Genomic DNA, 21613 nt, shown 5'->3' with positions numbered 1-21613 from the left:
GGAGGTCGGCCGCCGAGGCTTCCCGCGATTGGCTAGTTTGTCAAGACCTGCTGTGGATGCGGGCGCGCGGGTCTGACGGTTGGAAGCCGCGAAGGACGCCCGCCGATTGGTCGCTGGGCGCGGTAGCGAAGGGAGGCCGGGCGGGGCTTGAGCGGCGATTGGCTGCCTTCGGCCGAGGCGGGAAAAACAGACCTTGTTGGCATTGCCGGCGGTGTCTTGGGTCTCGCGCGGGGCTCTCTCTCCCCCTCTCTGATTGGTGCGGGGCTCTGGTGTCGTCACTTCCTTTGGAGCGTGAGGAGAATGTGTGGTAGGGGGCGTGAGGGAACTTGAAAGTCTGTGGTGAGTGAGGCGCTTCTTCCCCCGTTTCCCTACCCATTTTTCTAACCAATGTCTCTTTTTTCCTCATTGTAATCTTCCTTCGTGCCCCCTCCCACTGGCCCCTTAATGCTACGCCCGAAACACCCACCCCCGAAAAATATTATTAAATTTCTGTGCCGCCCTTAATCTGTGGTTCACAGGGCGGTTTACACTATAAAAACCTCGACATACATACCGTAGTAACAGACAAAAAACAGTTTGAAAATCCATAGATTGTTTAATCCAGAGTTTCCCAAACTTGGGTCTCTTCCTGTTTGGTACTACAATTCCCATCATCCCTGACCACTGGTCCTTCTAGCTAGGGGTGATGGGAATTGTAGTCCAAAAACAGCTGGAGAACCAAGATTGGGAAACCTTGGTTTAATCAGACAAATGCCTGAGAGAAGAGGAATATTTTCTCCTAAATATATACATAATGAACGTGTCAGGTGAGCCTCCCTGGGAAGAGCATTTCCCAAATAGGGATCCACCACAGCAAAGACCCCGTTCTTGTGGTGACACCCTCCAGACCTCAGGTGGAGGAGGCACCCAAAGAAGGGCCTCAGGTTGATTTCAGACTCCAGGTCAGTTCATATGGAGAGAGGTGATCCTTGAGGTATTGTGGTCCTGAGCCGTTTAAGGCTTTAGAGATCAAAACCAGTGCCTGTGGTTGGACTACTACTGCCATTGTTACTACCATTAATTCAATTTATATACCACCCTTTATCAAAAGACCCCAGGGTAGTATACAGTCATACCTTGGGTTGAATGCGCTTCAGGTTGAGCGTGTTTGAGTTGCGCTCCGCGGCAACCCAGAAGTAACAGAGCACGTTACTTCCGGGTTTCGCCGCTTGCGCATGCGCAGACGCTCAAAATGACGTCACATGTGCAGAAGCAGTGAAAAGTGATGCGTGCGTGTGCAGACGTGCCATCTCTAGTTACGTTTGCTTCTATAGATGCGAACGGGGCTCCGGAATGGATCCCGTTCGTGTCCAGAGGTACAGTGGTGCCCCTCAAGACAAATGCCTTGCAAGACGGAAAACCCGCTAGACGAAAGGGTTTTCCGTTTTTGAGCTGCTTCGCAAGACGAATTTCCCTATGGGCTTGCTTCGCAAGACGAAAACGTCTTGCGAGTGTTCCGATTTTTTCCGCTTTCCCCCCTTTTTCTAAGCCGCTAATAGCCTTTTAGCCGCTAAGCCTTTAATATCCGCTAAACCGCTAATAGCGCTAATCCGCTAAGCCGCTAATAGGGTTGCTTCGCAAGACGAAAAAACCGCTAGACGAAGAGACTCGCGGAACGGATTATTTTCGTCTTGCGAGGCACCACTGTACAGCGTTAAAAAAATTACAGAACATCAATGCTAAAAACATAAAAAGCATACTGACAGATAATAAAATAGTCATCATAATAACAGTCCTCTCCCCTACAATTTCACAGGCCATAGATTATTTAAAAGCCATAGGCATGGGTAAAGAGGAATGCTTTTGCCTGGCGCCTAAGGACATGTAATGAAGGCACCAGGCAAGCCTCTCTGTGGAGAGCATTCCACAATGGGGGAGCCACCACTCTTGTTGCCACCCTTCCTTGTCACTAGGCAGCTCCCAAACCCCCGTGTTACCATTTTATTCTATTTATTTCTTTTTAAATGTTTTTATTTCATTTTGCAACATGCAGCAAAGGAGGACTGTTGCAAACATCTTGAATGCCTTTGCGTTATTCACCCATAAGAGCTTTCAGGATACAGTGGTACACGTCTTGGATTACAAACACGTCAAGCCCGGAAGTGTGTGTCGTGATTTGTAACCTTTTTTTTTTTATTACAACCCCTTTTTTTTTGGATTATGAACAGATTTTTTTTGGAGGCCCCATTGGCAAAAGCGCACCTTGGTTTACAACCTATTTTGGCTTACAAACAGACCTCCGGAACGGATTATGGTTGTAAACCAAGGTACCACTGTACAGTGGTGCCCCGCAAGACGAATGCCTCGCAAGATGGAAAACTCGCTAGACGAAAGAGTTTTCTGTTTTGGAGGTGCTTCGCAAAACGAATTTCCTATGGGCTTGCTTCGCAAGATGACAATGTCTTGCGAGTTCTTGCTGTTTTTTTTTCCTTTCCCCCCTTTTTCTAAGCCGCTTATCAGCTGATCCGATCAGCAGATAAGCCGCTAAAAGCCGCTAATAGCGCTAATCCTTTAATCCGTCAATGGGCTTGCTTTGCAAGACGGAAAAACCGCTAGACGAAGAGAATTACAGAACGGATTCTTTTCATCTTGCGAGGCACCACTGTATTGTGAATGAAAAAGAAAATACATTATCACACCACACAAATGGCATACAAAGAAAGAGTATATACTCTACTCAAGGAGAACTCTCCAGTAGTCCACCATGACTGGGAATGGCAGGAGTCCTTGTTGGCTCTTCCTGTCTCAAGCGAGATACAAATGGTCACTGTACCATGTAAAAAAAGAAAAGGGGCTTTGCCCTTCCTTTAGCCACATGGTTTCATTTTGTTTCTTTAACGTATTTGTATTCTGTCATTCTCCCATGATGGCATTCATTATTATTATTTTTCAAAATGTGTAAAATGTAAAGTAACAAAACTAGTAGCAAAATACAGTAAGCCTTCAATATATGTGAGGTTACATTCCAGGCATCATGGCCGTTGGGATTTTTTCCTCGATGCCTGCTCTTTTTTCACCCCTTAAAAAAAATTTTTTTAAATTGCCAAGCAGGCAAAGAAGAATGTACACAAGCTAAATGTGCGTAAGTTGTGAGCTTACTGTACATCAAAACAATTTTACAACCACTTGTGCTTGCTTGCTATTTAAAAGGGCAAAGATTAAGTTGTACTAGTTAAAAACATATAAAGCACAGAGCTTCCCCCCTTTAATGTGTTATTCTCCCAGCACCCTTTTCCAGATTGACTCCTCTGGCCAAGGAAATCCTGATGTGCACATTCTGCTATGGATCCCCTGGCTCATTGCAAAGGACTCTGCGACATGTTTTAAGGCAGGCATCTGCCTTAAAACAGGTACTGTACAAAATAATGGCTTGGCATTGAGCCAGTTACCTACCCCGTGGGTTTTATACACTAGGAAATTTGCAGTATAACTACAATCGGCACCTGCATTACCACAGACCAAGGATTCCAATAGCTTAAGGCAGACCCTCCAAGTGTATTTTCCAGGGACAGAAACCGTCCCAGTCTCTGATTTGATCCCAGAATGTTCCTCTGTTCCTTAGAATGTCCCTACTTTTCATCAGAGAAGTGTTGGAGGGTACGGTAGGACATCCAGTAGGATGAGCCAGTGTGGTGTAGTGGTTAAGAGCGGTAGACTCGTAATCTGGGGCACCGGGTTCGCGTCTCCGCTCTTCCACATGCAGCTGCTGGGTGACCTTGGGCTAGTCACACTTCTTTGAAGTCTCTCAGCCCCATTCACCTCACAGAGTGTTTGTTGTGGGGGAGGAAGGGAAAGGAGAATGTTAGCCGCTTTGAGACTCCTTAAAGGGAGTGAAAGGCGGGATATCAAATCCAAACTCCCCCTCCTCCTCCTCTTCTTCTTCTTCTTCTTCTTCTTCATCATCATCTCTATTTTTGTCAGAGAAATGTTGGAGGGTATGCTAAAGTGGGGGTGACAGCATTTTTGTTGCTGCTGCTGTGAAATAACTGGAAATTTGAAACCATTGTACAGTGGTGCCCCGCAAGACGAATGCCTCACAAGACGGAAAACCCGCTAGACGAAAGGGTTTTCCGTTTTTGAGCTGCTTCACAAGACGAATTTCCCTATGAGCTTGCTTTGCAAGACGAAAACGTCTTGCGAGTGTTCCGATTTTTTTTCGCTTCCCCCCTTTTTCCGCTAAGCCGCTAATAGGGTTGCTTCGCAAGACGAAAAAACCGCTAGACGAAGAGACTCGCGGAACGGATTATTTTCATCTTGCGAGGGACCACTGTACTTCAGCTGAAAATCATGTAGCAATCCACCAGTGCATCCAAATCTATATTCCCTCTGCCTGTGTTTTAAGGTATAGCTGTTGGACCTCACTACATGCTCATTAAAGCATACACAACACCATCTTGTGGTTGTACACACAGTGGAAGTGTACAAGCTTTCTTTCAGGGAACCTCTGACAAACTATGGTTTATTGGAATGTATTGCAAACAATCAACATATTATTGTATTTTTATTTTGAAATGGATTTTGTAGCTTAGGGGCCAGAATGTTTGTTTAGTATGAATGCTTTTTATTCCACACTGACTTGATGGTTGTGGTGGGTCCCAAAGCTTATTTTTATATTTATATCGCACCTTTCCTCCAAGGAGCTCAGAATGACTGGCATACGTCATCTTTTCCTCCTTCCTATAAGTTGAGGAATAGCAACTTGTCAAAAAATACCCAGAGAGCTTCATGGCTGAATAAGGATTTGAACCCAGGTCTCTGTGTTCTAAGTTGTGCGCTATTCTGTCCACTCCACCATACTGTCTCTTTAGAACACACAGTACTGAGCAGTTTATAGAAATGTAGAAGCCATGTCAGGAAAAAAGAAGAGAGTAATTTCTTGCCTAACATTTTGCTTCTCTGCTGTTCTTGTGTGCACTTTCCTCATAACATCTCCCAAGCTACATATTTCTTACAAGTCACCCTACCAGTTTATTGAGTGTTAATTAATCCAAAATTACTCAAACACAGCTGGTTGTGCAGTCACATGCAATAAGGTGCATTAGCACCCTGAGGTAAATTAGGCAGAAATATGATTGCTCCGGAAGTACTAGATTTAAGTTGCTGCACCTGCAAGCTACATCTTAGCAGATGCTTGCGCCCAGGACTCTCATTAGCTTTATTCTTGTAACATTAAAATTAAGTTTAATTTTGCTCTTGCCCCGAGCTGAAGTGGTATTGGTCCTTTGGTAATCTTTGCTGCTGTACAGTCCAGGGTTAAAGTGCTTGAGTTGCAACCCTCATTTTTATTGTATTGTATTGATAGGTTGCCTTTCATAACAAACCAGGTGCTAGAATGCTAGTATCATCCATAGTATCATCATAGGGAGCCAGTGTGGTGTAGTGGTTAAGAGCGGTGGACTCGTAATCTGGTGAACCGGGTTCGCGTCTCCGCTCCTCCACATGCAGCTGCTGGGTGACCTTGGGCCAGTCACACTTCTCTGAAGTCTCTCAGCCTCACTCACCCCACAGAGTGTTTGTTGTGGGGAAGGAAGGGAAAGGAGAATGTTAGCCGCTTTGAGACTCCTTCGGGTAGTGATAAAGCGGGATATCAAATCCAAACTCCAAACTCCTCATCCCCAGGGCCCTAGTTGTAAGCAAAATGGGTGAAGATGATTGTTCATATTAAAATAGGGTTAGACAAAAAAGAAAAAGCTTCCAGCCAGCCTACCCAGACAAATAATTTAGCCATATATATCATTTAGCCATATATATTAGTTCAGTCTAATATATTGATAATTGTTTTATATAATTGTGTATACTTGGATGGTTTTTTATTATTAAGCAGCCCATACATTTTTCTAAATGAATGAATACATTTATGGAGAATAAGGCTACTAGCCATGATAGCAGCACTGTACATCTTTGAAGACCAGTTTATGAGGACCACAAGTGGCAAGAATGTTGCGCTCATGTCCTGCCTGTGGACTTACCATAGGCACCTGGTTTGCCACTGTGAGAACAGGATGCTGGGCTTGATGGAAATTTGGCCTGGTAAGAACATAAAAAGAACCTCCTGAATCAGGCTAAAGGCCCATGTAGTGCAGTATCCAGATCTCACAGTGACCAACCAGATTTCTGAACGCAACTGCACCCTTCACCTCTGCGGTTTCTGGTACTCAGAAACTTACAGTCTCTGACAGTGAAGGGAGAACCTGGTCATTGATCCACCTGCAGGATTTTTCTTGTGTTCATATATACTTCTGTGGAATTTTTTGAGGAGGAAATTCTCCTTGTGATGTGGTATTTGAATTAAGTAAGTCTGCTTCAAAACTAGAGGGCTGAAATCCGCCTACTGCTCCAGCAGCTGAAAATTTCATACTTCACTGAGATTTGTATGGGGAACATGTAAATGCAGAAACCAACAAGACAAAACCAAGGAAGATTCTAGTGCCATTGTAAGAACTAACACTTTTAGCATAGCGTTGAATTTCTGATCCTAAACCTCCTCTGCCTTGTGTGATATCTTCAGAAGAAAAGGCTAAGAAGTAAACCCTACACAAATCCAGAATGGAGTTCCTAAGATGGATGGCAACTTGTACACCTCCTTCCAGCAACTCCTGTAGCCAAGCTGGTGCCAGACCTATTGCTCTGCTTTCCTTTGGGCCTTATCAGCAAGGCCAAAAGGGGAGTCTTGTCATCTGGGCAGCCTAGGCCCACCATACACACTGGCCAGCCTTGTGCCCAGAGAGGTCACTTCAGTGCTGCTAGCACAGTGGTTTGACTTCACCCCCAGAGGCACATTCCATTGTCCATTGATACAGATCTGTGCCAACTATGTTTTGTGTTCAGAACCCACTTCCACCACGATGCATGAATTAGTCACTTAAGTCTTTTTTTATAAATAAAAAACCAGGAAAAAGGAAAAGAAGGCAGAGAATACAAAATATGTAGAAGCAAGAGTGGGGAAGAGAGATGAGATTAACAAAATAGAGTAGGGAAACTTTCCTGGTAAATGTAAATGTGCAGCATGATTGCTGAAAATTTAGGTTACCCTGAAGAGCAATGAAAGTAGTCAGAAAGTCGATATTAAGGCTAACTATTATATCTTCCCTAGGTTATTGCTGTACAGAGGCCCTTTCTAACCAAAACTGCTTTTCTTTTGCATTTCTACACTCCAGGTGCTGATCTTGCATTCTGCTCCAGCAAATGAGTCACTAAGGCATTAGCCAGTCCTGTAGATGAGTAAATACATGTGCCAGTTTGTTTTGCCTTCTGCTTTGAAACCCAAGAGCATATCTTGCTGAAATGTTTTGGTGAGTGCTTTCCCAACTTCAGACCCCTGCTCTCCCCAATTCCATAATTTAAAATCGGAACCTTTACTCTTGTATCTGAAAAACTTCCCCATTTTTAAAGAATCCCAATAATAATACCTACCTTCAGAGAAGTATGCTTTCTGTATTCACCTGCTCACTGGAAGGAAGCAAGTTCTGAACAATGAGTTATGCAGAGATGCAACGGATACGGTTATTGGTGAATGAGCTGTCACAATTCACTAGAGAGTTTCGATGGGGAGCTCTAGTGTAGCCAGTCCCATCCATGTTTGCTGTCAATGTTGATCAGCCGGCCGTTGATGTGAGCAAGCTCTTGCTTGCAAAGGAACAATACAGAGCTAACTTTGATTACCCCTTTGTAGCCATGTCCTTACCTGCTTCGCACCTCACGTTACATCTTATGTCAGGTGCTGGACCTAATTAAGCCTATTATCTGGAAGTTGCCAACCCCTGGTTTTGGCAGTGGAGCTAATTACCTGTTGCACTCCATGGGCCACACAACCTAAATTACTACATGTCAGAGACTCTTAACAGTCCAAGTAGTTTTTAATTTTTTATTTTATTTACCAGCCTTCCACTGTGAGATCACAGGGTGGATTACAGCAATAAAAAATACAATATTAAAACCAGTTTGAAATAAATTATATTCAAGAGAATAGGGTCCTGATATATATGTGTGTGTGTGTGTGTATCAAGTGTCAAAGGAAAGGCCAGGGTAAAGTGCAAACAATAAAGCTTTTTGTCAATTAAAATAACAAGAGAGTCAGAATTGGTGGCTGCTATACTACAAATCGCATTGAGTGATGCATGTCTAGCTTAAGAAACATTCACTGTAGGAATGTGAGCAGACTTGGTATGACTAACAATAAACTATGTTGTCTCTTGGTAGCTAACCCTGGGAGCACATGAATGGCAGACATCTCCTGGCTGCTTCTGTAATTTCTGTCCAGAACTCCAATTTTGTATATCCTTCATGTCAAAACTGCTTTTCCAGGCTACTCCTAGATTTAAAGAGGTAAGTCCACTCCAGAGCACTGATAAATTTGGACTACCATCTAGCACAGCACAAACAGGAAAGCTGTGGCCCTTCGAATGTTGAGCTTCAACTCCCATAAGATCCATCCAGCATAGCTAGTGATCACAGATTATGGGAGTTATAGTCTAATAACAGCTGGGGAGTCACAGTTCAAAAAGTGTGCAATGAATTCTCTAGGCCTGGGGTCAGTGTGAAACAACATTGTTTCCCCACTTGCTTGACATTTGGAGCTATATGGCAATGGGTGATTTGCATACAAAATTCACATGAACTTTTATTATTGATTGATTGAATTTATATACCGCCCTATACCCGGAGGTCTCAGTCTGCTTGTCATGCAACTGAGGCTTGTTTTGCTGTAGTGGAGACCAGGCCATAGCATTACAGAAGTACAAGACTTCCATCAGCCATTTGAGCATTATGCACTGTGAGGCTAACACCATGTAGTTTATCATTTTAAGACGTTTATTTATCTGAGATAAATTTATCTGGCCATCTTAAGTAAATGGCAGTTTGTGGGCATTCTCTAAAGTTGGGTGGGCATTCTCAGCTGGGGGCTACATTCCAGCCATACAAAAGCCAGAGATGTTCCTTTAAATGACCACACACACAGCCTTCAAGCAGGCAAGTAAGAGGACTTGTCACAGTTCAAGGACACCTTCCAGACAGGCAAAGCATCCAAGGACATGGAGCAGGGTCAGTGGGGGAGTGTGGCCTTGAGAGAGTGGAATAGAGAAAGTCCTAAGGGCCAGATAGCGGGGCCTCATTCGATCCTCAGGCTTGGAAGTTCATCGCATGGGGCAGCAGAAGGCAAATGCCATAGTTTAAACTGCGGTGAAAAACTTGAGTATTTGGAACTGCAGTTGAAAGATTCGCCACACGGGGGAGCTGCATGGTTCAGCGGTACGTGATAAGTGAAGCCTAGTCCGGAAAAGCTTCTGCTTTCATAAATCTGTTAACATTTACACTCTAAAGTATGTCAACATCGTTTCCAGTAATCTGTAATTCTTCTAACACAATATAGATTAATTCTCATTTTTCAGTTGTTCACCGAGTAGCCCACCTTTCATTGTGACGCATTGCCAGGTTTAATTCCCCCTTTAGGGCTTAATCTGAAGCAGGGCATAGTTCTGGCCTCTAAAGAGTCAGCTCTCTCTTTTAGAACATACAACATGACAAAGAGCGCACACAGAGTATATAACTGCAACCAGTTCTGTCCCCCCAGGAGGTCACAGAGTGAGTCTCCCATACAGGATTGTTTTCCACCGCTTCTCACTTATGAAATTACCGTATTTTTTGCACCATAACACTCACTTTTTTCCTCCTAGAAAGTAAGGGGAAATGTCTGTGCGTGTTATGGAGGGAATGCCTACAGGTGGCATGCCTACGGATTTTCCTCCTCTAAAAACTACGTGCGTGTTATGGTCGGGTGCGTGTTATAGAGCGAAAAATACGGTAAATTGTCTGTTGCAGATGGGGACTGCCTTTTCCTAACCACTTCTGTGAGTTCAAATCTGAGCCGAGGTTTGAATCCAGGTTTCCTCCGCTCAGAACCTGTGAAAGCAGGTCGCTTTTGCCATTTTCATTCATTTTTTCCTAAGGCAACAATCCCAAGTACACTTCCTAGGGAGTAAATCTAATGGGACTCAGAGGAACTTGCTTCCGAGCAAATATGCAAAGGATTGTGCTGTTAGATTATTAAAATGACAGGTGATTAAAGACTTAGGTTGGGAAGCTGGTATGCACCTGCAATATTTGTCAGCTTCCAGTAGCTTTTTCATCTGGTCTTTTAACAGGTACAGTTGCCTGAAGTGTGGCTGCTCCGGTGACTCTAGGGAAGCGAACTACAGGTATCGACTCTCACTAGAGGTAGCTGACACTCGTGATGTATTTGAGGTGACAGTATTTGGAAGCTGTTTGGATACTTTCTTTGGAGTGACAGCAAAGGGACTGCAGAGGTAAGGAACACAACATCATTTCTCTGCTGAAAATGAGTGTGTCCCCCTTCTCCCCCCCCCTCCCCAGTACATCCCAGACTGTATGTGATGTAATTATGTCTCTAAAAACAGTTGCGGCACATTTTGCTGCTTGGATACCAAGCTGGTATTTATTAATAGGGGCAATTAAATCTGTGCAGCTATGAAATTTGTGGACATTCAGCAAGCCCAGCATATTCTAGTGGGGTGGATCCCTGGGCAAATCTGGACTCAAATCCCCTCTCAGCTTTCCTTAAAACATTTTTTTTAAATTGATGTTTTGTATATAAGCATCCATCTGTAAGATGAAAGAAGGGCAAACAGTGACTACATCTTGCCACCTAACCCTGATTTCAGTTTCTAAGAAAAAGGGAGCATGATTGCTTCATGCCCTGCATTTAAAAAAATGGCAATAATCAGTCTTTGTCCAGAAAATTCAAGCTCTACACTGCATGTGTACCAGTGAGTAACACTGAGGTAAGCTAGAGCAAAGCAGGTACAGCATAATGTAGCAGACTTAAGTTAAACTGCCTTGCAGATTTGCAGAAGGAGATGAGCCACTGATGGACAAAAATGAAGGGTTCTGATAACAGAGGCCATGAGAAAATGCTTTTGTGTTTTCAAACTTCTATGCTTTATAAGAGAATGATGATTTGGACCAAGGTTTGAAACAGTGGCCGGGGGGGCGGGGGGCGAAAACTGTATTTTTTAAAAAGAAGCAAAGTAAAGATTCTCAGGAGCCCTGATTGATGCTAACTAAGCCCAGATAGCAGTCTGTTGTCACATGACTCACTTCTATTTCTGATACTAAGCCAGGCTTTTTAGCCACCTGGGAGCCATTTAAAGCTCTTCAGAGCTCTTTTGGGAACAGCAGGGTGCAAGTGAAAGAAATGATAACGAAAGAATTGACTGAGTTGCTCAAATTCATATGTGGACTTTGATACCTTATTCCAGTACTCCATTAAAGGTAGCCAGATTATAACAGAAGCAACAACTTGTAGAATTCTCTCTCCGTGCAATTCAAAAAGACCCTCTTCATATGGGGATAGACATGGTAACATTCCCCCCCTTCGCTGGGAGAAGCACAGGGAGAAGAAACGCCATGGTGCATCTGCAGCAGCACAACCAGACACCATCATCTGCCCCAGCTGCAACAAAACATGTCTCTCCCACATCGGTCTCTACAGCACAGTAGGCATTGCGACCTTCCAAAAGCTTGAGTTCACCCCCAAAGGCATAATCCTCCCATCATCTCCCGAGACGGACAGATGCCAACAACAACAGCTCCCTAATTCATAATTTTCAAGCCTTTTTCAGGTTTCAGTGTATTCAGGCTTTTGGTTCATCTTGTCCAGTATTTACAAGTATCTGCTGTAACTGAGAACAGCTCTCAAAGGCCCCAGGTAAAGATCTTTGATAAACCTGGGAGACTGTCCCAAGAAACCTGATATACAAAGAAGATGGAAGGAAGGAGGGGATCTGTTTCCTTTTTCATGGCAGGCCTGGAAAACCTGAGTTCAGCATATTCTATTGTACAGTGGTACCTCGGGTTACAGATGCTTCAGGTTACAGATGCTTCAGGTTACAGGCTCCTCTAACCCAGAAATAGTACCTCAGGTTAAGAACTTTGCTTCAGGATGAGAACAGAAATCGCGCTACGGCAGTGGGAGGCCCCATTAGCTAAAGTGGTGCCTCAGGTTAAGAACAGTTTCAGGTTAAGAACGGACCTCCAGAATGAATTAAGTACTTAACCCGAGGTACCACTGTAGAGGGATTGAGGGAGGCATTAAAATTTGAATACGATGGATGCTGTCCTTTTCTGATACGCAAGCAGAAATTTCCAGGTCACATTTTCAACTTGCTAATACACGTGCACAAACAATCCTGGGTGTGTTTACTGCGAAGTAAGTCCCACTGTGTTCATTAAGGCTTACTCCCAGGTAAGGTTGCACCCCATAGCACAGTTAGTGATGTCCTGGCTATTTGAATGGAAGTGCATTTTGCTAAATTCTCTCTTCGCAGCTTGCTGCAATGTGTAACGCAGCAATATTATTTTGACACTTGGACCTTAAATTCCTTATAGGTCTCAGAAGCCAAGCAGTATCCAGTCAGTAATTTTTTTGTAACACTTTTTATTCAAGGTACATTGAAGAACTGAAACAAGAAGCAAGGGAACCAGACAGGGATTCAGTCCCGGGTTTGGTATTTCAAGCAGTTGAAACGTGCTTCCTTGGGAAGAAATTTGTCTTTGGAGTTAAGGTAACTCACCCCCACCCCACCAGCATGTTTTGTTCAAAAAATGCACAACCCATTCTTGGGGGAGATGAGCATCATTCAAGGGGGGGGGGATGAAAGCTGCCAAATTTTGTGCATGACTGCCTTTTTAGCATCTGGGGCATTCTAGAGGGTGTGGAATAGCTGGCCCAAGAAACTGAATTGTTTGAAATGTAGAAAGAGAAATAACTTGCTTCTGCATTATATCAATGGCAAGCCCTACCCCGTCCCCCACCCAGAAAAAAATCACTCATCGCCAAAATCCACACACACTCCAAAAAAATGCCTACATGTGAACGGGGTGAAGAATTGGAAAACATTTTTTCGTTCTGCACTAGTTACTTCACAATTGGTATTTTAACTAAAATTAAGACACCAAACATGACTAGTATTTCCTATGGCAAAACATTAACGTCTGCACCAGGAAATCAGTCTGGCTGCATTTCAGAATTAGAAGAGGAGTGGGAATTTGTGTTCAGATTGCTTTGCCTCCAAGCAGGAACATAGAGGCAGTTACCAAAAATGAAGCTTGAATTTCTTGATCCATAAGGTGCGAACTAATAATATATATGCCTCCAGCGTTCTGACTTTTCCAAGTGATGGCTATGAGACCATCCAGTTCCAACTGCTAAAAGTAAACATGTGCCATCAACAGCTCCTTGAAGCATGTTTGGATATTTTCCCGCTCCCCCTTCAATCAAAGGCACAGGAGAGATACAAAATCAAATCACTGCAACAATAATCCTACTCTAGGCTTGCTGATTTTATTTTTTTTCATTTTCAATCTCTCTGTTCAACAACCTAGAGTTGGAAATAGGTAGACTGTTTGTGATCAGAGAGAGAGAGAGAGATTACTGTCAGTTTGCACAGATATCCTCTGAGTTTGGGCATTTGCCTCCAGACGCCTTACATGTGAGGAATTATAATGAGCGGTATTAATGAGAATAAAGCTGCTTATGAGGAAGGGTCTCTTCCTCAGAATATCTATTTTGTGACTTTTAGATTCTAGGAAGAGCAAAAAACCAAGGCTTCCTTCTCACCGAAGTAAATCTGTGTCTGGGGTACACCACCTGAGGGTGCAGGTGCGTCCTCATGTGACTGTGGGGGGGTCTACATAATTGTTTTCCTAACACACTAGTTTCCTATATGCAAATACTTTTTAATATGAGGGAGGAGTCGTTTTGAACTGAATTTGCCCCTTACACTTGTGGTTGAAGAGATTTGGTGCTGGGCTTGCTTTAGTGCCCTCATCAGTTTGCAATTTGGATTGACCCTCCTTGTATTATATTTTTTTTAAAAAAAAATAATCTTTATTAAAATTTTCAAAAGGTTACAAACAACAAAACAAAAGAAAGAAAGAAAAAGAGAGAAAAAAGAAACCCAGGAGAAAACACAAAAAGCAAGAAAAGAAAAATTTCCACCTTTTAACACTCATTTTCAATAACTTCTTTTCATGACTTCCCCACGTCTCCCCTTATTGTATTCCAACTCCAATTGTTTGTTCAAACAAGTTTTTCCCTTAATGTCCTAAACATAGTTTATTTAAATTCACTTGACCCTAATTTATTAAGATAATTCTTTGTAATAAATTTAAACCTTAATTCTTTGTTATACCTTAATTTGGTTTAATTAGCAATTTTTAAAATATATACCTTGGCCCTATATTGAAAAAGAACACAAAAATGTAGAAATAAAATTAAAAAAGATACACTTCCTAAGGTTGCCACTATTTCCCCTCCACGGATTCCCCATTCTTGTAATAATAAAAAGCATATAGTGTTTACACTGCAAAAACAAAAATCAAACCCCCTTTGGACTTCTAAACCCCACCCTTCTCTCCCCGGTTTCAATCCCAATCCAAGATCCAATTAGTCCATCTTTTTAGCCTGGTGATCTTACGTCCGAGGCTCTCAAATCTCTTTCAGTCCCTTTCAGCCGGTTTCTTCAAAAGTCTCTCATACTAAACACCCAGGATCGAAAAAGTCCTATCCCGATGCTGACCATGGTTCTTCCAGCGAGGCCTACTTGTTGAACAGTGGAGCTCCAGCTCTGTTTCTTAAGTCCATATGTCCCAAATAGCCCAATTTTCACCTTAGTCAAATTAGAGTTCTTCTTGACAGGTCTCCGACTCTCTTTTATTTTCTGTAAGGTTTCATCCATCCCTTCTTTCTGTTCCTCCTGTTTGGCAGATGTCTTTTCCTCCTCAATCTTTGGTTTCTTTTCTTGTCCTGCTGCCTGTATTTTGAACATCGAGTCCCTTTCCAATTCAGTAGGTATGTTTTCTGTTAACTTCGGGTTTGAAGGGCTCATAGACAAAACATGGCCTTTCTCATTCATCTCTCGCAGCTTTCCCACGAGAAAGATCAGCTCTTTCAAGCCAGCTCGTATTTCCTGTATTCCCTGTTTAAGTTCCATTCTTGTAATGTCCAATAATCCCCTCTAGAGGGATTCTGGTTACTTAGTGTTCTTTTCCCTTCCGATCCAAAAGTTAGATTTATTTGTATCAGTCTTTCTTTACTTTCAATATTTTGTAGCAATATAACCGGTTAGAGTTTAAGCTTTCGGCTTTTTCAGCTTTGACAGCTAATTTGACAGCTGTCAAAAGTTCTCTGTAAATCCTCAGCAGGCTCTTTTCTCGGGTTACTCCCGGGTTTGAGAAAAGTGGTACTTAATCCAAACAAAGTAGACTCTCGTCCTCCAGCACGTTAACTTAGTCCTTTAAATCCGTGGAATTTATATCCTTATCCAATTACAGCAATTCTTCCCGCAACCTTAGTTGGCAAGTCCTTGTTTTAAACTGTTTACAGTAGGGGGGAGACGGACTTCCTTTTTTTTTTTCACCTCCCCCGCTTGTGCCAAATCCAAAACCGAAATATTTGTAATCCAATTTACTCACGGGTTGTTGTTCTTGACTTTAAGTCCGAATTTTAATAGGAAGAAGTCAGCGCTGTCCGACAAATGGCATGCAGCTTCGCTCGGCAGGGGAAGCGGAGGACTCACAGCACCACGCCACTCCCCGGCACCCGTTCCTTAGCCTTTAAAAAGGCTCCTTCACGAGTCGGGAGGGCGCTTACGGTGCCCGCCGAGTCACCATGTCCACGGGCTCCGTGCCCATGGTTTTTAAGGGTCCCCTTGTCGCCGGCACGGCAAGACCCAGCCCCCTGTCAAGCCGATTCCCTCCGGAGCTCGGAGGGAATCCGCCATTAGCCGGTCGCGCCAACCCGGAAGTCCTACCCTCCTTGTATTATAGACAGGAGAGAGTCCTTGTAAACCTTGTAAACCTAAGCATTTGGGTTCAAAACATGGAATCCTCTTACAGCAGGCATACCAACTCCAAAGGGTGTAGGTGTCTTCAGACTCCTCAAAATCTCCTGATGGGGATGGGCTCCCTCCATGTTAAGGGGCGGCGGAGGCTAAGTGCGGAGTGCTTTTGTGGCTGACTCCCCCTGAGTACGAGAGGAAGCCGCTCTGCAACATTCTTGTGCATTGTGCACACGATATCACACATATGACGTCAGACACATGTCGCATGCCAGGTCCGCCTAATATTGGGCACAAGACAGCACCTCTGCCTTACAGTGCAACTTCCAAGTGAATCCAGCCAGCTAGCCTCTCCTGCTATTCTGTGGTTGAAAAGAACCGTCCACTGGTTGTAGTTAGGAGAAAGTGTTTCTGTATAAACAACCTCTTGGCCCTTGAGTGCTTAACAGATGCTTACTAGATAACTTATAGTATGGAGTTACAGGAACTTGAAATTTCAGTCCTGTGTATCTGGAGTTTTGGAGCAAGGGATTGTTCCCCTTAGTCCCATGGGTGCAACGATCTGTGCAAAATTTGTGATAGAAATTGAAGTTAATGAGAACCTTGTCTGTCTTAAGAAGCAAAAGTCCAATATCAAAGAGTAGCTGTAGGTTCCCAAGGGAGAACATCAGTGTCTTTCTGCACAGATTGTGGTCTTGTCTCAGTTTAGACACTCCTTTTGCTATTCCTGACAGTTTCCTCAACTCTGCTTGCTAATATGCAAGAGTAGCTTTCGGGCCTTCCTCTTTGTCCTCCTTACCTGAAATCCTAATAGGTTTCAGCTGTTCTTGTCTAACTGGCTATGACTGCAACCCCACAGATCTAGCCCAAGTCCTTACTCGATCACAGTCCTGCAACTCAGTTTCCAGTGCAGTCTGTCTACAACAATAAATATCCTTCTTATTGACATGCGGATGCCAAATAAAACTATAATGTTGTTCCCCAATAACATAACTTTAAAGGAAACCCAGGTGTACCCATGTGTACCTTGCTGATAGACGTGCATATGCAGAACCCAGGTGTACAACTGCCATAGATGATGATGAAAATGGGAATGTTTGCTTCAGAACTCCAGTCTGCTGGACTACAACTCTCATCATCCTTGGCTATTGGAAATACTGGCTGGGGCTGATGGGGGTTGTAATCCAGCAACATCTAGAGGCCCATAGGTTCCTGATCTAAAGTAATCAGCTTCATGAAAGTGATTGGTCCAGGTAAACCTCTTAAGGTTTTGAGTTATGAAGTAGAGTACCTTCTTATAAAGTATGCTAGCTGATAGAGCACCTTCTATTATCTTGCAGGATTCTAATAAGCAGGATGGCACCGGCTCCATGCAAAATGGCTGCCAAATTGACAAGAACTCCAGAGCTCTCACTGCCTGTCAGATGGTTGTACCAAACTCTGGACTTGTGGGCTGCACTGTTATACAATACCTCAAGGAGCTGCGAAGTTCTTACTCCAAGCATAACCATGGGGGCTTCTGGCCTCCTGACTGCTTTGCAGCAGTTGATCAACCAAGCAGAGAACTCAGTGGCCTGCATGGCTCTGGCACCTTGGGTGTAGTTCCATCAAGTTGCATGGATGTTCTTTCAAGCCTCTGGCCTCAATCATTTGGACTGACTTCCTCCTGCGTTTCTTCAGAAACAACCGCTGATCTTGTAGCTCTAAGTGCAAGCAAGGCTGCCCAGGATGAGCCAAACTCGGATGGTAGTCCAGTTTCTTTGCATAGACTGTCAGTCTTCAAGCCCCAGGACCGTAACCTGACTGTGAATACGAAAAAAGAACAGAAAGATAAGAAATGTCATTTGCACGATGTCACTGAAAAGAGTGAAGCAGAAGGCTATTCCTCATTAAGAAGAAAAGACTGCAGATCATTGCTTAGCCCCTTAGAATTAGAGGAGAGAGACTCTCCACTGAGAAAAATTAGCATCCAGTGCAGCGATAGACTGGAAAAATCATGGACCTCATTCCCACCCCAGACATACGATGGTTCTCTTTCCTCCCTTGGTCCATCTTCCAGTCGCATTAGAGCAGGTGAAAACACTCAAGAAGCTCCATGGCTTTGGGATGAGCTGCCATCATCTGAAAGTTTCAATGAATTCATTGCCAAAATTGAAAATGACAAAGCCATGGTGTTGCCAACAAAAGCTGATGTTTTGGAGCATTTCCCCAGTCAGGAGGCTGATGAATTCCATGGACCTTTTAAGCAGTCGTCTCCCAATCCAGGCATTTGCAGTGCCAATTTCATTACTGAAGAGTCAGGTGAGAAACTGAAGAAGCTAGCTGGGAAGATGGAAATGTGCAAAGAAGATAATTTCCCTTGCCACCAGCTGAATCTTCCATGCTTCATTAGCAACAGATATCACCAAGAAGCCTCTTACACCTCTTTACCCACTGAAGAAAAGGAAAATTTGGGGTGTTGGTCCAACCAGCACCCAGATCTTTCACCTTGCTCCACCCCAACTGGAATTAAACGTTCTCATTCAAAGGGAAGCTGTCTGTCATCCAAGGAAGGAGTTGGCCAAGATGTCAGTAGTTGTAAGAGTCTCAATTCCTGCTCATCTCCCAACAACTGTCTCAAAAGCCCTTGTTTACAAACCAGGAAGACTACCCACTTAAACTGTAATGGTGATGGTAATTTAGACAAATGGGAAAATAAAGGAAGTGTTAGCGATCAGCTAAACCAAATGGCTGATCTCACAAACACCCAGGAACAGGGTTTCACCCTGGCAACTTGTGAAAAAACAGACAAAGTTTGTGAAAAAGAGAGAGAGTTGCTCTCAGAAGTGCAAAATTATAATTTTAGAGAGGCTGAGGTCAGCGGTTCCGGTTCCCCTGAGGGCAGTTACAATGCTTCAGCTGATCTCTTTGATGCTAGTACCAGGCAGGCAGAAGCCACTGTACGAATGTTCAACTTGGCACCAGCTTTCTCTCCACAGGAGGGCACACTGAACAAGAAGTGTATAAGATCTGAAGCCATGCTGAGTGAGCAAGATGCTAGCTGGAATACTTCTTGGCATGGACTGTCCTTACATAAAATGTTCACTACACCTCATCAGAAAACAAGCACCCCAGTTGCTGGTTCCCTATCCGAGTTTGAGCACAGCCCTGCCGGTACTCCAGGCTTTGTTCCTGATTCCCAGTCGACTCCCCTTTCCAGACCTTGTCGACAAGTAAGCCTCCCTAGAGGGAGAGAATCCATTCTTACCAAATTGCCACGGAATAAATTGTCTTGGATCAATGCCAGATGCAAAAGACCCAGGCCTTCCTTGAAAAATTATTTAGCGAAACAGCTTGTCAGCAAGTTCCCGCAATCTAGAAGGTCGAGCGATGCAAATTCTGTTAGCATCAATGCATCTGGTCCTCAGCAGCTATCTATCAAAGTAAGTCCAGCCCAGAGGCTGTCTGAAAACGATGAGGAGGAATGGATTCCTCCGTCGGATAAAAAAGGGATACATCCACTTGCTTTCCAGAATGGAAAAACTTTGAGGAGCGATGCCAGTTGCCAAGTTGCAGAGAAGTCTCCTCTTTCTGAAAACAAAGTAAGGTTTGTGATTCCAAAGTCTAATCTTAGCTTAAGGAAGGTAGAATTCATTCATAAAAGGCAACAGCTGACAGAGACTAGATTTGAGGATGGACCTGTTCCTGAAGATGGTGTTCATCTCAGACAGCTCATGAATGAATCCCTCAGCTCCTCTGCTTCTTCAGACGTCAACAGGCCAGGCCCTTCTTCCACGCCTGGCAGCATGCATAACACTGCAGATTGGTCTTCTGAACTGTTCGTGTAATAAAACAACCAGCTTGGAGGCCACTTTGTCAAATTCATCTGCTTGTACATAAGTTTCCTTTCAAAACATCCTTTTTGGTCAGTGTTGTGCCTTTTGACATGTTCTCAGTTACGAGTAGTTTTCTGAAGTGACTGTGAAATGGGAAAGGGCTATTTTGAAGGAAAAAACCACTATTGTTTGCTATTCCTCTTGGCACTTTTAAACAATGAATTATGTCTATTGGACTGAGCATTAAGTCACTATTTGCTGGAAGACAAAATAAAATGTTGCCTCTATCTCTGGGTATTTTTTATCAATAGCTCTGAACTGGTGACTGCTCTATTGCTGTGTAATATAGAGGGCAGCAGAAGGGTACAGAGTGCCGGCGTGGCACACAAAGGAGAGGTGATTTGGGTAGCCCCTCCAGTGCTTACAGGCAAGCTTATGCCAAGCTGTGTTCACTCTGGGGCCCACCTTCAGTGGCCGCTCCACCAGAACCTTTATTTACACCCCTGTGATAGAATTGTAGGGCTGGAAGGGTCCACAGGGTCATCTAGTCCAACCCCAATCTTTCGCCCAACGTTAGGCTTGAACCCAAGATTGCGAGATTAAGAATCTCATGCTCTAAATGCTGTTTGCAGCGAATAGGGCAGAAGATAGGCTTTGCCCTGTTGGGAAGTGTATCTGTTCTAGAGGATTGGTAAGGCTGCCCTTCTGCACCCACTTACATGGAAATAGGTCCTGTGCCACAAGTTTTTTTTCTGTGCAATCTGGTCGTGTAAATGAGTGGTAGGGAACCTGTGCCACTTCCTGATGTTCTTAGGATACATCCCCCATCATCTCCGAACACTGGCTATGCTTTTGGAGGCCGATGGGAGTTGATAGTCCAACAAGACCTGGAGGACCACAGATTTCTCATCCTTGTTTGAGAGAATGCAGAGGCATTCCCTTCGTTTCTGTCCAAAGGAAGAGGGTTCACAAAATCCTTGTGAACTGAGCTGTATCTCCCATCAGCACTGCTTCCTATGAGCATTAGGAGAAAAAGCACTGCTGGGTTTTGTGTACCTACAGTCATGAATATACAGATTGTTTATTGGGGATGAAATCTAGGATGCCCATTTATAGTATACACAGGTTTCAGGATGACCATTTACAGTATGCACAAGTTTCTGTAGCACGCCACTAACTTGTACAGGATTTTCTGTACAAAATTGGGGGAGGGGGAGAGAAAAGCTGCTTTGAACAATCGAGGGGAAACTACTAAAATGGAAATAATTGTAGCTGCTCTGCTCTACCAGAAAGGAGTTTTTTGGGCCTTGGTGTTTAGCTGTGGGAAATGAAAGCAACATCTGGAATGCAGCTCTTATAAAAACCCAGGAATATGGAACAATACACCGCTGATTAATCCATCCAATGTGTACGGTTAAAAATGGATGGCTTGACACAATGGGCTATTTGCTTCCAGTTTGCCTTGTAGCATTCCAAAAGCACATCTTTTGGGTATCCAAATGTGTCCAGAAAGCTTTTTTAGTATTCCTGCAAGTACTCTGACTCTTTGCAAATACTTTTCACCATGAGTTCTGCATGTGTACAGCTCGAGAGGGGCAGAAGAGGAAGAGTTAACGGTGTGTCCAAACAGTGTGTCGCGAAACATTAGCGTGTCAGCTGCAGTGTGTAGGTATGTCGTACAAGCGCTCTCCACAATCCTCCCAGAGCTGGAATGGGGTTAGTTTAACTTCATTTGGTAGTAAAACTGAATTACTGTGACATGAAATAATGCTGGTCTAAAAAGTGTGTCACAGACATGAAAAGTTTAGAAAGCTGAGTTAAGGGCCAAACTAAAGTTTTACCCAGTCAAGTTTAACTGGGTCATGTTCGTTAATATAAATAGGTCTACTCTGAGTTGAATAC

At 43.7% G+C, this 21613-nt stretch overlaps 1 protein-coding gene across 3 annotated transcripts; it reads left to right on the top strand.

Annotated features, from left to right (window-relative positions):
• The first annotated feature begins 86 nt into the window (after nt 1-86).
• DDIAS (DNA damage induced apoptosis suppressor) lies at nt 87-19998 on the top strand. 3 transcript variants are annotated; one of them, XM_083499371.1, is made up of 7 exons: nt 212-339; nt 3265-3389; nt 7197-7331; nt 8239-8364; nt 10182-10343; nt 12503-12620; nt 17237-19998. In XM_083499371.1, the coding sequence occupies exons 4-7, from the start codon at nt 8255-8257 to the stop codon at nt 19721-19723; spliced, it is 2877 nt and encodes a 958-aa protein (XP_083355497.1). In that variant the 5' UTR covers nt 212-339; nt 3265-3389; nt 7197-7331; nt 8239-8254; the 3' UTR covers nt 19724-19998. The 3 variants fall into 3 exon arrangements, with proteins under 3 accessions (XP_083355498.1, XP_083355499.1, XP_083355497.1); XM_083499372.1 differs by lacking the exon at nt 3265-3389 and having other exon boundaries at nt 87-339; XM_083499373.1 differs by lacking the exons at nt 3265-3389; nt 7197-7331 and having other exon boundaries at nt 108-339.
• Nucleotides 19999-21613: the final 1615 nt, after the last annotated feature.

This window comes from Podarcis liolepis (assembly GCF_965112155.1).
Source record: "Podarcis liolepis genome assembly, chromosome: 4".
In the NCBI taxonomy this organism is placed as follows: domain Eukaryota; kingdom Metazoa; phylum Chordata; class Lepidosauria; order Squamata; family Lacertidae; genus Podarcis; species Podarcis liolepis.
The sequence above is the reverse complement of the archived record's forward strand: the minus strand, read 5'-3'. Positions and strand labels throughout refer to the sequence as shown.

Excerpts from the sequence above, each read along its gene's own strand:
- DDIAS (XM_083499372.1), top strand. The coding sequence starts at position 8,255 with ATGAATGGCAGACATCTCCTGGCTGCTTCTGTAATTTCTGTCCAGAAC. Across the intron at positions 8,365-10,181 it reads CTACTCCTAGATTTAAAGAG|GTACAGTTGCCTGAAGTGTG; the intron begins GTAAGTCCACTC and ends GTCTTTTAACAG. Across the intron at positions 10,344-12,502 it reads ACAGCAAAGGGACTGCAGAG|GTACATTGAAGAACTGAAAC; the intron begins GTAAGGAACACA and ends TTTTTATTCAAG.